The 13576-nt window shown below is 51.1% G+C and overlaps 1 protein-coding gene across 1 annotated transcript; it reads right to left on the minus strand.

Annotated features, from left to right (window-relative positions):
- Positions 1-1441: 1441 nt before the first annotated feature.
- On the minus strand, positions 1442-8114 carry LOC102697424 (G-protein coupled receptor 54-like). Its single transcript, XM_006631565.3, has 5 exons — positions 7421-8114; positions 6102-6226; positions 5027-5162; positions 3923-4161; positions 1442-3394 (listed from the first exon to the last, which is right to left on the minus strand). The coding sequence occupies exons 1-5, from the start codon at positions 7770-7772 to the stop codon at positions 3005-3007; spliced, it is 1242 nt and encodes a 413-aa protein (XP_006631628.2). The 5' UTR covers positions 7773-8114; the 3' UTR covers positions 1442-3004.
- Positions 8115-13576: the final 5462 nt, after the last annotated feature.

Here is a 13576-nt window from a genome sequence, read left to right on the forward strand (position 1 = left end):
ACCCCCAGATTCTGGAGCCACTGTATACAGCTGGAGGCAGCACAGTGACACAGTGGTCAGCATTGCTGCCTGGCAGTGCTGGTGTCCTGGGTTCATTTGCGGGCCTGAGGTGCTGTCTGTGTGGAGTTTGTATGTTCTCCTCATGTTCCCTTGGGTTTCCTCCAGGTGCTCAGGTTTCCTCCCACAGTCCGAAGACAGGCTGGTGGGTTAACATGGGCCCTGGTGTGAGTGTGTGTCTGTGTTTGTGTACCCTGCCTTGCTTGGCCAGGAGAGGCTGTGGCTCTCATGTGACCCTGAATTAGAAAAAGCGATTAGAAAATGGATGGATGGATGTTAAAGACCCCTTTATTTGCAGAGATGCAGTGCTGTGTAATCAATCGACTGAGCCTCTAGTACGATTATGAGTGTGTACTACATCCGCCACTAGGTGTCACTGTTTCGCCACGTCAGATATCCAGGTGGCGTGTGTCACCCAGGAGGAGGACAAGCAAGATAACAGGATGGGTCTCAGGCCAGCGCACTCTCAGTCAATCAGAGCAATGAGACCTCGATCGCGCCACTGAGTCTGTCAGACCACATGTCGGACACAACAGAACACTTGAGGGAGAAGTAAGAACAAGTGACGTCATCACTGCCATATCACTCTGCAACTCACAACTGGCAACCCACTGGAGCTCAGGAGGTGTGAGCCTGGTCAGTACCTGGATGGGAGACCTCCTGGGAAAAACTAAGGCTGCTGCTGGAAGAGGTGTTAGTGGGGCCAGCAGGGGGCGCTCACCCTGTGGTCCATGTGGGTCCTAATACCCCAGTATAGTGATGGGGACACTATACTCTAAACAGGCGCCGTCCTTCGGATGAGACGTAAAACCGAGGTCCTGACTCTCTATGGTCATTAAAAATCCCAGGGCGTTTCTCGAAAAGAGTAGGGGTGTAATTTCCCACTGGCCCTTACCAATCATGGCCTCCTGATAATCCCCATCTATGAATTGGCTTCATCACTCTGCTCTCCTCTCCACTGATAGCTGGTGTGTGGTGAGCGTTCTGGTGCGCTATGGATGTCGTCACATCATCCAGGTGGGGCTGCACATTGGTGGTGGTGGAGGGGAGTCCCCATTACCTGTAAAGTGCTTTGAGTGGAGTGTCCAGAAAAGCGCTATATAAGTGTAAGCAATTATTATTATTATTATTATCATCAGAAAAGCCTACAAACTATTCCTTCAGCCAGCACTAAGAGCTTCGTGAGCGTGTGGCTTAGAAATCTAGCCCCACCTGGTCTGTGACATTGAGACCACAGGGAAGGGTCAGTGAACAAGCAAGCAGCAGCCTAGCGGGGAGAAGTCTTGGTGTAAAGGAATTGTGAAAGACACAAAGACACACGATGGGGTCTTCAGGACTGGGGAACTGTCAGACCTGGGGTATTGGGCAGGCAGCAGTAACTCAGTCTCACAATACTGTTTTATTCATGAGCAGTTCACAGAGACATTCAAAGCCCTGTACAGTAGAGCACACCCACAGGCACTACAGCACACGATGGAAGAGAAAAGAAATGGAAAGACAAGCACAGGAAATTGACTGTGTGAACCCAAGAGTAAGACACATCAACATTTAAGTGAAAAGAAAATCACTTTTGAAAAAAAAGACTCTTTTACACATCAAACGTTTAAGTGAAAAGAAAGTCGCTTTTGAAAGGGTCAAGCAAGTGGATTCGGGCAGCGAGATGCACAAGTGTGGGGCTGCATCTGGTCTTCAGCAGAGTGAGAAGGATCTGTATCTCTGTGTGAGTCTGGTCTTCAGCAGAGTGAGAAGGATCTGTATCTCTGTGTGAGTCTGGTCTTCAGCAGAGTGAGAAGGATCTGTATCTCTGTGTGAGTCTGGTCTTCAGCAGAGTGAGAAGGATCTGTATCTCTGTGTGAGTCTGGTCTTCAGCAGAGTGAGAAGGATCTATATCTCTCTGTGTGAGTCTGGTCTTCAGCAGAGTGATAAGGATCTGTATCTCTGTGTGAGTCTGGTCCTCAGCAGAGTGAGAAGGATCTATATCTCTCTGTGTGAGTCTGGTCTTCAGCAGAGTGAGAAGGATCTATATCTCTCTGTGTGAGTCTGGTCCTCAGCAGAGTGAGAAGGATCTATATCTCTCTGTGTGAGTCTGGTCCTCAGCAGAGTGAGAAGGATCTGTATCTCTCTGTGTGAGCCTGGTATTCAGCAGAGTGAGAAGGATCTATATCTCTCTGTGTGAGCCTGGTATTCATCTATCCATTCCAAACTAGGATCTGGACTCTCCCTTCTGCTTCCTAATTGCAGTCCTCAGGATCACCCCTCTGCAATCACCCCTCTTTTCACTTCCTTGTTTGGAGAGACAGAACCAACCTCCGAGAAACACTAGACAGCAGGAGCTGGCACCCCACCACCACCACTGCTATCACCACCGATTTATCACCAAGCCAGCAGCTCTATCACCCTGCAAATCACAAGTGACAGCCCACTGCAGCTCAGCAGGTGTGAGCCTGGTCAGAACCTGGATGGGGAGACACCTGGGACAGCTAAGGCTGCTGCTGGAAGAGCTGTTAGTGGGACCAGTAGGGGGCGCTCAGCCTGCTGTCTGTGTGGATCTTAATGCCCCATTATAGTGACAAGGACACTATACTGTAAAAGGGCACCTTCCCCCTGAATCAGACATAAAAACCGTGGTCCTGACTCTCTGTGGTCATTAAAAATCCCAGAGTGTTTCTCGAAAAGAGTAGGGGTGTTACCCAAGTGCCCTGGCCAGATCTCCCCTACTGGCCTCCTAATAACCCCCATGTCTGAAGTGGCTTCATCACTCTGTTCTCCTCCCCACTGATAGCTGGTGTGTGGTGAGTGTACTGGTGCACTATGGCTGCCGACGCATCATCCAGGTGGGGCTGCACACTGGTGGTGGTGGAGGAGAGTCCCCATTACCTGTAAAGCGCTTTGAGCGGAGTGTCCAGAAAAGTGCTACAGAAGTGTTAGCAATTGTCATGAATGTCCCCTAGCTGCCCACTGTCACAAACTTCACGTCCGCGTTGTGGTTCCTCGTGCCCGAGCCCTCCCCCTCCCCCTCGCCCCCCGCCGCGCCTCCGTCCCGCACCCGTCGCCGGAAGAGCAGCGGGAAGGCCTTGCGGAAGGAGGCGCGGAAGCTCTCCCCCAGGAAGGCGTAGACGATGGGGTTGAGGGCTGAGTTGGCGTAGCTCATGCAGTTGGCCCAGGTCTTGATCTTGTAGGTGTAGTAGTCCACCTGGAACCCGGGGTAGAAGCCCTGGCACAGCATGAACAGCATGATGGGGCCCCAGCACACGGTGAAGAGCAGCACGATGGCCACCACCATGCGCGTCACGCGCCCGCGCATCGCCGCCGAGCGCTCCGACAGCCCTGGCACCCGCTGCAGGAGTGGAGGAGGAGAGAACTACCGGGTCAGTTCCCAAGCATCCCGGCTCGCGCAGTAACCAGCTTTCGGGTTAGGCTCTACCTACTCGGTTGGCTAATCATCTGATTAGCTACTGACTAGCTGATTAATTAATGACTGACTCCAGTTTGTCCTGGTTAACCCAGTTTAGCCTCCAATAATGCTTAGTTCTGATCAAACTCTGTTAAAATACAGTTGGGAGTCTCAATCAGGACCTAGCCATCTAGTTACCTGTTCAGCAGCTCAGTCCAGTCTCTAGTAACCAGATTAGTAGTCACATGGTGAGATCTGATCATCACTGCTTAGTCTCTGGTTACCAGGTTAGAGGTTCTGGTAACCATCGAGTTACCAGATCAACAGTTGCATGGCTAGGTCTGAACGATGTGGTTTAGTCTCACGTCCGCAGTGCTGGTCAACTTCTAGTTGCCAGCGGAGCAGTCCCCATGCGGACCACCGAGGGTGGGTGGTCTCTAATCGCGTCATTGGCGGTCAGTCCGCGGTTACCTGGTAGTTGTGGTCAGCGGGCTCCACCAGGGGCCGGGCCATCCTCTTCAGCACGACGGTGTAGCAGATGCAGATGGTGAGGAGGGGCAGCAGGTAGGCGGCCAGGAAGGTGTAGAGGATGTAGGCTCTCTGCAGGCCCTCGGTGGGGAACCTCTCCGTGCAGTAGGTGCGCAGGCCGTACCACAGGCCCACCTCGATGCGGTGGTACAGGGCCATGGGCAGCGACAGAGGCAGGGAGCCTGAAGGAGACAGAGGTCAGGGGTCGGACGTCGGGGGAATAGAGTACCGCCCCCAGGAATCCCCAAGCACCTCCAAAATCCCACCAGTGCAGGAGGAGCATCCAACGACCGGGGTCCTCTTGGCTTTCACTCAAGCAGCTCTTTATCTGCTGAGGCACCAGTAACAACAGTTTTCCACAGAGCACTTCACGGACTTAGACAGGCACAGACAACGCTGTGCTGCAACGAAAGATCAGGCCTGGAGTTTGGGACCCCAGGATGCCTGAATGGGAATAAGGGAGGGGTATTTATAAATGCCAGTAGGAGGCTTTTTCTTTTCTCAAAGAGCCACGAATGGCATTGACAAGGCAGTCTGATAGTTACAGTAGCAGCTAATTAATCTGAGGATCTCATCCAGCTGCTTCTTGAAAGAAGCCAGGGGATCAGGTTCAACAGCATGGGCAAGCTGTTCCATACTCCCACAACGCTTTGTGTAAAGAAGGGCCTCCTGTCTCGGTTTTAATTGCCCTTCTCCGTAGTTTCCACTGGGTTGCCTTTGTTAGTGGCTTTGAGGATTTTCCTTAGTTGAACCAGGTCCTCTCGTAGTCTCCTCCGTATAGAAGAACAATCGCTCTGATTCTCCACAATACACAGAGACGTCCTGGGGGAGCTACTGACATACAGACCAGCACTAACAGCCAAACCAGTGTGACGAACGACATGGACTGAACTATTCCGTCTAAAGCCCAGCCTTTGCAACCTTTACTTCTGTTGTTTTCACGTTCTGAGCCAAACCGCCAAAGGCCAGAAGCTGAAATTCAACTGAGAGAAGCAGCAGAGACGAACAAAAAAACCCAACCCAGTGATGGACATTCCAGATACCCACCGATCCATATCCCAACGCTGACTGCCATGGCAACACGTGGTGTACGGCGCCGTAGTGACTGGAGCGGGTATAAGGTTGCGTAGCAACGGTCCACGCTCATGGCCGTCAGGGTGATGCAGGTGGCCTGCACAGTGACCTTCAGAGAGGGACAGGAGAGGGTTAAACAGATACAGCACTGCCAGCAGTAGAGGACTGGAGGGGGAGAGGAGTGCCTGTCCTTTCATTAGTCCTGCTTGTGCAACACTGTGTTGCAGAGTATGAACGCATCGGTGTGTTTGAGTGTGTATGTGTGTGCAGGCGTGTGTGTTGGTCAGCCCACCCAGGGGTGTATGGATGTGTGTGCAGGTGTGAGTGCTTGTCTGTGCAGGAGAGTGTTAGTGCATATCTGTGTGTTTGCCTGCGCAAGCGTGTGTGTGCAGGTGAGTGTGTAGGTGTGTGTGCAGGCATGTGTTTGTCTGCCCATGCAGGGGTGTATGGATGTGTGTGTGTGTGAGTGCTTGTCTGTGCAGGAGAGTTTGTGTTTGTCTGTCCAAGCGTGTGCAGACATGGTTATGTGTGCATATCTGTGTGTGTTGATGTGTGTGCATATCTGTGTGTTGATGTGTGTTCAAGTCTGTGCATGTGTGTGTTGATGTGTGTGCATATATGTGTGCGTGCTAATGTGTGTGCCTATCTGTGTGTGTTGATGTGCGTGCAAGTCTGTTTGTGTTAATGTGTGTGCGTATCCATGTGTGTTGATGTGTGTGCAAGTCTGTGCGTGTGTATATGTATGTGCGTGTCTGTGCATGTGTGTGTTGATGTGTGTGCAAGTCTGTGCATGTGTGTGTTGATGTGTGTGCGTGTCTGTGCGTGTGTGTTGATGTGTGTGCGTGTCTGTGCATGTGTGTGTTTTGATGTGTGTGCAGGTCTGTGTGTGTGTGTGTGTGTGTGCCTGTGTTACGTGAGGAGGAGAGGGTCTGTGATTAGACTGGCAATTCTAAACGGTCAATGAATATTAAAGTAAAAAGGAAATATCAACAGCTCCCCACACTCCTGTAGAAGAGGAGGGCGAGGCTGCGCTGGCCCAGAGGGGTACCTGCTGCAAGTAGTTGACAAACTTGCACATGAACTCCCCGAAGATCCAGCTGGGCAGGGGGTACAGGGTGGCAGTGAAGGGCACGCAGCACACCAGGAAGGTGATGTCTGTACACGCCAGGTTGGCTGGCACAGAAGAGGGGCACAAGGGAGAGGAGAGAGACAGGGAAGAGGGGGAGACAGTTAAAACAGGGAGCAGGGAAAGGGACAGATATCAGTCTTGATATCACTCAAACGCTGGAGAAGCGATCTGAATTTTAATTTGAGAGGGAGAAGAAGAAAGGAGAGCGAACGGGAGCTGGAGAGAGAGAAAGAGCCGAGCTTTTCAGATCATTGAACAGATACAAGCAGAGAGAGACAGCTTCAATCTGTGATGAAAAACATTCTCGATTGCTCTGATCGCGGTGAGAGTCTGTCCGTGAGCCTCCATACTGGGGAACCCCATCCCCACAGTATGGCCGTCTACGGGACCCCGTTAAAACAGAACAGACAGTCGGAGAAAAAGCACTACAGATAAAAAAAAAACGTTTAAGTCACGGCTATCCAGTTACCAATAAACTGCAATTTACCGTCGTGAACACTTCATGCAAAAGATCAACTCACACTTGTTGATCGTCGTGAGGGCCGTATTGATCCGTGATCAATAATGAGCTGAATTCGGACCCCCTCTTTGTGCGGGTCTAACCTGTCACCTGGGTGCTCTGAAAGCAGTTCTGCTCCAGACCCCGGTCTGCCCGGGGATCCGGCGACACAGGCTGTCCGTAACCGCTCGCGGTTCTTCTCTGCGGGCGTAGAGCGGGTTCGAGTTGTCCCGGGTTCGAATTGTTGGGTCTTTAAATTAATCTGCGGTTAAGAACAGAGCCCCATCCTCTTCCCGCTGTCCCCTCAACCCAGCGGCTGCTGGTACGAGCCGGGACACGAGAGAACACGGGACACGGGTGGACACCGACACACGGCGAGAATTCCTCTACAGAACGGAACTGTACGGAACTGAATGGAAGGAATTTCCACTTTTTAATGCTTTCATTCAGTGGAGTGGAGTGTAGTGTCGCACAGCTAAAACAATAATTGCACCAACAGCCATAAAATATAAACGGACTAAACAATGCGCGTTACCATTACACAATTTGGTCACCGCAGTCCTCTTGTCAAGAGAGAAACAACAGATTCAGTTACTATTGTGTGAGAGTTCCCTAAGGACCGGGCTTACGGACCGGGACGGTCACGTCAACACCCGCCGCAGCACGGACACCTACCGCAGGACCTTCTGGGCAAGGTGTACCAGCAGCCCGGCTCAGGGTCCGGACGACCCACACTCACCTATGTAGAAGTTAGTGGCCGTCCTCATCTGCCTGTGCTTGCTGATGACGTAGATTACCAGGGAATTTCCCACGAGCCCCACCAGCAGGACCAGGGCGTAGAACAAGGGCACGAGCCAGGCGTCGGTCAGGAACGGCGGGGACTCCTCGCCCGTGACGTTGTAGATCCACAGCCTGGTCCCGACGCCTTCGGCACCGGCCCCGGCGAGCAGGCTTCCCCCGGGCTGGGACCGGTGGTCCTCGCTGCCAACGGGGCGGCGGCTGGCGACTTCAGCACCGGCGGCGGTCCACAGCTCAGTGTCGTTGCCGGAGCCCACGTCGATCGCGGGTGGCGTGGAGTTAAAAAATTCCATTTCGTCTTTGCAGGTGTCCCGAGCGCAGCTCCTCAGGAACACACAGGCACCATCCCGGCAAGAGCGAGCGCCGATCAGCGGCTGACCTCGCCGTCCACCTCCCGGCAGCTGGACAGATGTTCAGTGCTCTTCGTCCAGGAGCTGGCGCCGCGCGCTTCTACAACACCCCGAAGAAGAGGGTTTGACCGCAGTTACCGAACTCCCGGGACAGTGACTGCTCATCTCACGGATTCCAGCCGCCCGGCAGCGGAGTGGGTGCGCACGGGAGACTCTTTCAGGAGTAACGCGGTCCCCTCACGTCCGGCCGCCGTCGCCTCTCCTGCGCGCTCGCTGGGCGGCTGTGCAGGGATTCCTGCTATATATAGCGGCCTCGGGCTGGCGGGGGGGAGGAGAAGCCCCCGTCTCTCCTGCGATTGGCTCGCTGCTTTATGAGGGCCCTGCGATGGACTGGCGTCCCGTCCAGGGGGTACCCGGCCTTGCGCCCGCCGCTTGCCGCGATGGGCGCCAGCTGCCCCCCCGGACCCTGTACTGGAAGAAGCGGTTAGGAAATGGGAAGACGGGTGGCTCTGTGGTGGGAGCGCGACCGTCTCCACCTCCCGTTTGATGTGGAAAAAAAAGGCGACACTCACTCCGATCCTCTAGGATCTTATTCTCCAAACTCCTCTTGCTTCCATTATTTGTCCTGGCTCGGACCTTGCAAGAGCCGTGATTAGTGCAGTAGGACCCCGACTTACTCTTTTCTCCGACTGAGACTCGGAGCTGTACCCACTCTCACTCGGGGCGTGCACGGGGCTCCCACGGCGCGCAGGGGCGCGGCGCGCAGCCGGAACTGGGCGCAGCAGCTGTGGGCGCGAGGGCGAGAGGCTCCAGGTCCGAGGAGACTGAGAGGCGTCGCCTTGGCTGTTTTTTTTAATGTGAAAGACATGATGGGGGAACAGACCGAGGATTCAGAGAGGGGGCATGACTGAGACCTTTTCACACCCGGGAGAAATGGGCTCCATTGTACGTCTGCGGAAGTCAAGCTGGTCTCCACAATCAGCCCGTTCTTTCCCCACCCTGAGAGCAGCGTGCAGAGAAGTGATCAGGGGAGAAGCTCAAGCAATTAACCAGCGCCGTTTGATCACCCGGCAGATGTGCTGTAATTGCTTCGAGAGCGCACTCGAGGAGGAAAGGACGGGTGTCTTTATCGTGGCGATAAAACGCTGGTTAGCATTTTAAGTAACATCACACTGAGCAAATTGCAATTTTGCGCTGCTTCTGTGTGACAATGTAGAGGGCGTCTGAAAGGAAGCTCGGAAATACTCGAAGAGAAGGTTTTCTAAAGATGATGATATCTCAGTCCTGTTCAGAGACGGAAAGAGACAGTCCTGAGGAGATGATGAAGGCAGCGATAAGTACCATAAATACTGTACAGTTTCACAGGGGTGTAGAGATTTCCTTGTAAAACGTCCTGAATGTGTTATTTCATATTAAAGTTCCTCATCTGCAGAAAGACACTGCTCTGTGTGTGTGGTAAGACACTGTGTTCGCTATAACCCCCCCCCTGCGAGTGTGAGAGATATTGTAATTGTGTAATTGTGCGTGTCTACATGTGCGCGAGACTTTTTGTGAGTGTGTGTTTGGATGTCCCTGGGCGTGATTGTCTTTGTGTGTGTCAGAATTGCTGTATAAACACTCTCCCTCTGCCTAGCCTGCTGCAGTGCCTAACTCTCACATCTCAGGATCAAAAGCGTCATGCTGAAGTTGTGTGTCATCACCTGGAGACTCACATTGGTCTTGAAAGTCTTCCTCTCACACACAAAGTGTAAGTTCAGGACCCTGTGCAGACAGTATAATCCGGACATAAGTGGAGAAGGGCATCAGGGCAAGGCACAGCAGGATTAGGACGGGTTGACAGGCGTGGCGTAAGCAAACAAGTCCAGGGAAGTCCAAAACAAGAAATCCGGGGTGCAGTCCAAAATCCAGGAACCGGGTGATTTCATCCAAGACAGACAAGGTTCAAATCCGTAACGGGATCCAGAACAGGAACAGGGAAGCAGGAAGATAAAACCAGGGTGACGAGGCCCCGGACTCAGATGGTCAGGGCGCCGTGATGAAGCCTATGCCGTGGGGTCTCTCCTGGACCCACTGGTAGGCGGGCTTCTGGGCGTCCATCTTCCAATGCAAAGCCAGGAATGGCGAGAGCACCTGGCTTAAATAATGAGAGACAAGAAGAGGGCAGGTGCACATAATCGCTAAGCCAGCTAAGCTCTGAGCATCAGTGGGCAGTGGGCAGTGAAGCAACCGGCATTTACATTCGATAATTTCTGAAGCCTCCGGTTGACTTGCATCAAGGGTGTTCATGTGCGCCTCTTAAGCGTGGCAGGAGAACCTTGCAGGGAGAGGGCAGGGTTTTACTCTCGGGTTTTCATGGGGGCAGAGGTCAACTGAGCTAATGGAGGGGGGTAAGAGGAAGCTGGGAGGCATGATGAAGTTTCCTGGGGCACACCATGGTAGAAAGTGCAGCATGCCGGTGGCACACTGAAAAGAAGGGCAAATTCATAGTGGAAGAGTGATGCACTCCACATTCAGGGGTACCCCTGCAGAGCCCCCCACCATAAAGAATCTAAAGGGTGGAGTTCGGCATTCCTGCTGGTCTACTTTCCTCAATCCCCCTGAATAACCATCGCTCTTGACAAAAGCCAATTTGCAGGACATTGCTCAATCAAGAGTGTATGGCACTGTCACAAACAGTTGCCTGGCAGAGACAGAGGGGTGTGTGAAAGCAATTAGGCATTAAGAAACCAATCGAGCTCATTTTCTCTATGACGCAGCTGCACAGAAAAGCGAGATTCCGTGACATGAGGACAGAACAGCTGGGAGCTCCTGATTCCTAACGGGGAGCCAGGCCAGAGAAAGTCTGTGACAGTCTCATGTGCTGCACTCTGCTGCCTTCATTTCTGAAAACATCCAGGGTGAAACAATCCAGGACTGATGTCGCAGATGGCTGTGCCAATGTAGTACTACACAGATGCAAGAACAACGGGAAAGAAAACAGCCTGGAACTTGACACAGCGATGCTGCAGGGCTGCAGTAATTGGACACTTACACACAGAGCAGAGCTGGATGAAATTAATGGCCGGTCCTTATGAAAACAGTGAAGTTACGTAAAATAGCAGGTGCTGTGCAGAGGTGGCCTGAATAACTGAGCACCATCAGTGCAGGCGCAGGCACTCCTCTTCACAATATTAGCTCTGCTGCAGAGAAAGTGTTGTTGCCAAGGAAAGCCCTGATCACAATGTACCCAGTGCGCACCGGAGGACATTATAGACAGCGCTGGCAGAAAGCATTAAGTTTTCCAGTGTAATTACAGAACATTGCATTAGAGTGAGTCTGGAGGAAGGCTGTTAGGAGAAAACAGGCTGAGGGAGTGATGTAAACCTTCTCTCTCTGTGAAAGACCAGAGTCCACACAGTGGGAGACAGTCTTCTCTCTCTGTGAAAGACCAGAGTCCACACAGTGGGAGACAGAGTCTTCTCTCTGTGAAAGACCAGACCCCACACAATTTCACAATTTTGGAGCTAATTGCCCAAATCCATCCAAATCCATTGTATTCATCCACTACATGTATGAGAAGACATGACATTAGTCTGCAGGTACATCTAAATAAAATCCATCAGGTTTAAATTTGGTACAATTTTACATTACCTGACCGTGCAAGCTCAGTGATACCCCCTACTTCCCCTGCTGGGAATGAGATCTGTACGTCCTGCAGTAATCTGGGGGTAATAGTCTTTTTCATCACTGGCTTTGCCCCTTATCCAGTGCTGCTGCATTTTTATCAAGTGGTGCATGAAGATCCAGGCACAATTTCTGACCTGTGAAAAACAGCAGAATTGCTTTTTCAGCCCTGGCAGACTGTTTTGTTGGGTTATTTTGCTGATGGCTGCAGTTAGGAGCTAAGATATTGTATTATTTCTTGGTCCCTCTCCCCTCTCTTCTGTCTCTGTCATGGGTGTTTCAGGAATTTCCCCGCAGACCTGCCCCGTGAGCAGCGCCTGATTGATTAGGGCCCTCAGCCGCCCCGCCAGCACCATTCCCAATGGTGAGAGGTGAGAGTTTCATTCAGCACAGCAGGAGCCAGGCACTGAAACACTCAATCACACACCTGCTTCCTTCTTTCTGTTTCCTCTGTCAAGAAGAAATCTAGATATTGAATAGGACTACAGCACTGCTGAATAACAGATACTGCACTGCACTGCACAGAATAGATAAATATCACTACAGAATTAAAAACACTTTACGGTACAGAGCTATATACTATAAATGCTGAATTACTGCTACAACACTTTACAGAGCAGACCAATATCACTGCTACAACGCTTTATAGTGCAGACCAATATCACTGCTGAATTACTGCTACAACACTTACAGTGCAGACCAATATCACGGCTGAATTACTGCTGTATTACTGTAAACCAACAGCAGGTGGCGGTCTTTGGCTCAGGGAAGATTGAAAAATGGAGTTGAAGTAATTATTTTAGTGAAGATTGAAAATTGTTGACATGGCATTTGTCTAGTTGAATGTTCCCAGTGCCTGGTGGCATTAATATGGTGATTAGAGAAGATTAAGAAATGCTTAAATTGAATAATCCTGTGGCCGATGATTAATGAAGACAGGGAGTGAAGAATCAGTGAGAAGATATAGTGACTTGTGTGGGTATATAAGTGAAGAACAGCCTAGAATGAAGAGGAACATGCAGACTTCCCCAAGACAGGAATTGTGTGATAGAGCTGACTGACCCCTTCAAATGACAAAAACTGGGGAGACATGCTGGTGGTGTCAGATGTAGTGTGGTGTGTGTCTGTGCTTGTCATACACCCCAATCTTCTTTTTTAGTCTTGTTCAAACACACCTGTTACACGAATGAGAGGGGGCCATGGCTTTGTGGAAATGATGATAAAACTAAAAGCTGATAAACATTAATCAGGTTCCGCATCCACAGCGCATGGCTGCAATGAAGAGGAATAATCAAATTGCACTTCTGTCTATTGCTGGTGGACATTTGGGAAGAGCAGAAAATGTTAGTTTTTGAAATTCTTGCTGTTGTAATTTTGCTGTTGTTGTAATGTAGTGGAGTGTAGCTCCACTACATTCATTTGGATATCAAAAAGTAATTAACGTTAATCCATTAGCTCGATTTCTCTGCTGTAATTAGTCAGAGCTGCGGAGAGCTTCTGGATGGAAATAAATATATATATATTTTCAGAGTCGCTTTGGGGCAAAAGAAACATTTGTAATTTTGCAGACTAATTGCCTGAGAATAACAAATGTATTCCATTAGTCTCCAAGGACTCTGGTTCCAGATGTGCGGCACAGCAGCCATGTGAGTACTTGGGTTAACCCCTGCCTGCCCAGGTGGAAATCTGCATGCAGGAATCACTTGTATGGGCACAAGGCTCTATACTGCAGTGGTTTACATCCCTGGTGCTGAAGGAACTCTGTATCTGCAGGTTTCTGTTCCAGCTGAGCTCTACATTTCCAGGGCTTCATTGATCCACTTGCTTGTTGACACCTTTATTTAACTAGTTTCTTCGGTCAGTCCTGGGTGTCAAGAATTCCCGATGTTAACAGCTTCAGCACACCGAACTGTACGCAGCCCCTCAATGTGCTTGCTGCTATTTCTGGAAAAAACATCTTTGATTACAGGTGGGAGTGACACTGTATTGGACACACCCAAAACAGGAGTGACATTGTATTGGACACACCTACAGTGGGAGTGACACTGTGTCAGACACACCCACAGTGGGAGTGACACTGTGTC

This window comes from Lepisosteus oculatus, chromosome 11, assembly GCF_040954835.1.
Source record: "Lepisosteus oculatus isolate fLepOcu1 chromosome 11, fLepOcu1.hap2, whole genome shotgun sequence".
Classification (NCBI taxonomy): Eukaryota; Metazoa; Chordata; class Actinopteri; order Semionotiformes; family Lepisosteidae; genus Lepisosteus; species Lepisosteus oculatus.

Excerpts from the sequence above, each read along its gene's own strand:
- LOC102697424 (XM_006631565.3), bottom strand. The coding sequence starts at position 7,772 with ATGGAATTTTTTAACTCCACGCCACCCGCGATCGACGTGGGCTCCGGC. Across the intron at positions 6,227-7,420 it reads GGCCACTAACTTCTACATAG|CCAACCTGGCGTGTACAGAC; the intron begins GTGAGTGTGGGT and ends CTTCTGTGCCAG. Across the intron at positions 3,395-3,922 it reads CCGCTGACCACAACTACCAG|CGGGTGCCAGGGCTGTCGGA; the intron begins GTAACCGCGGAC and ends CCACTCCTGCAG.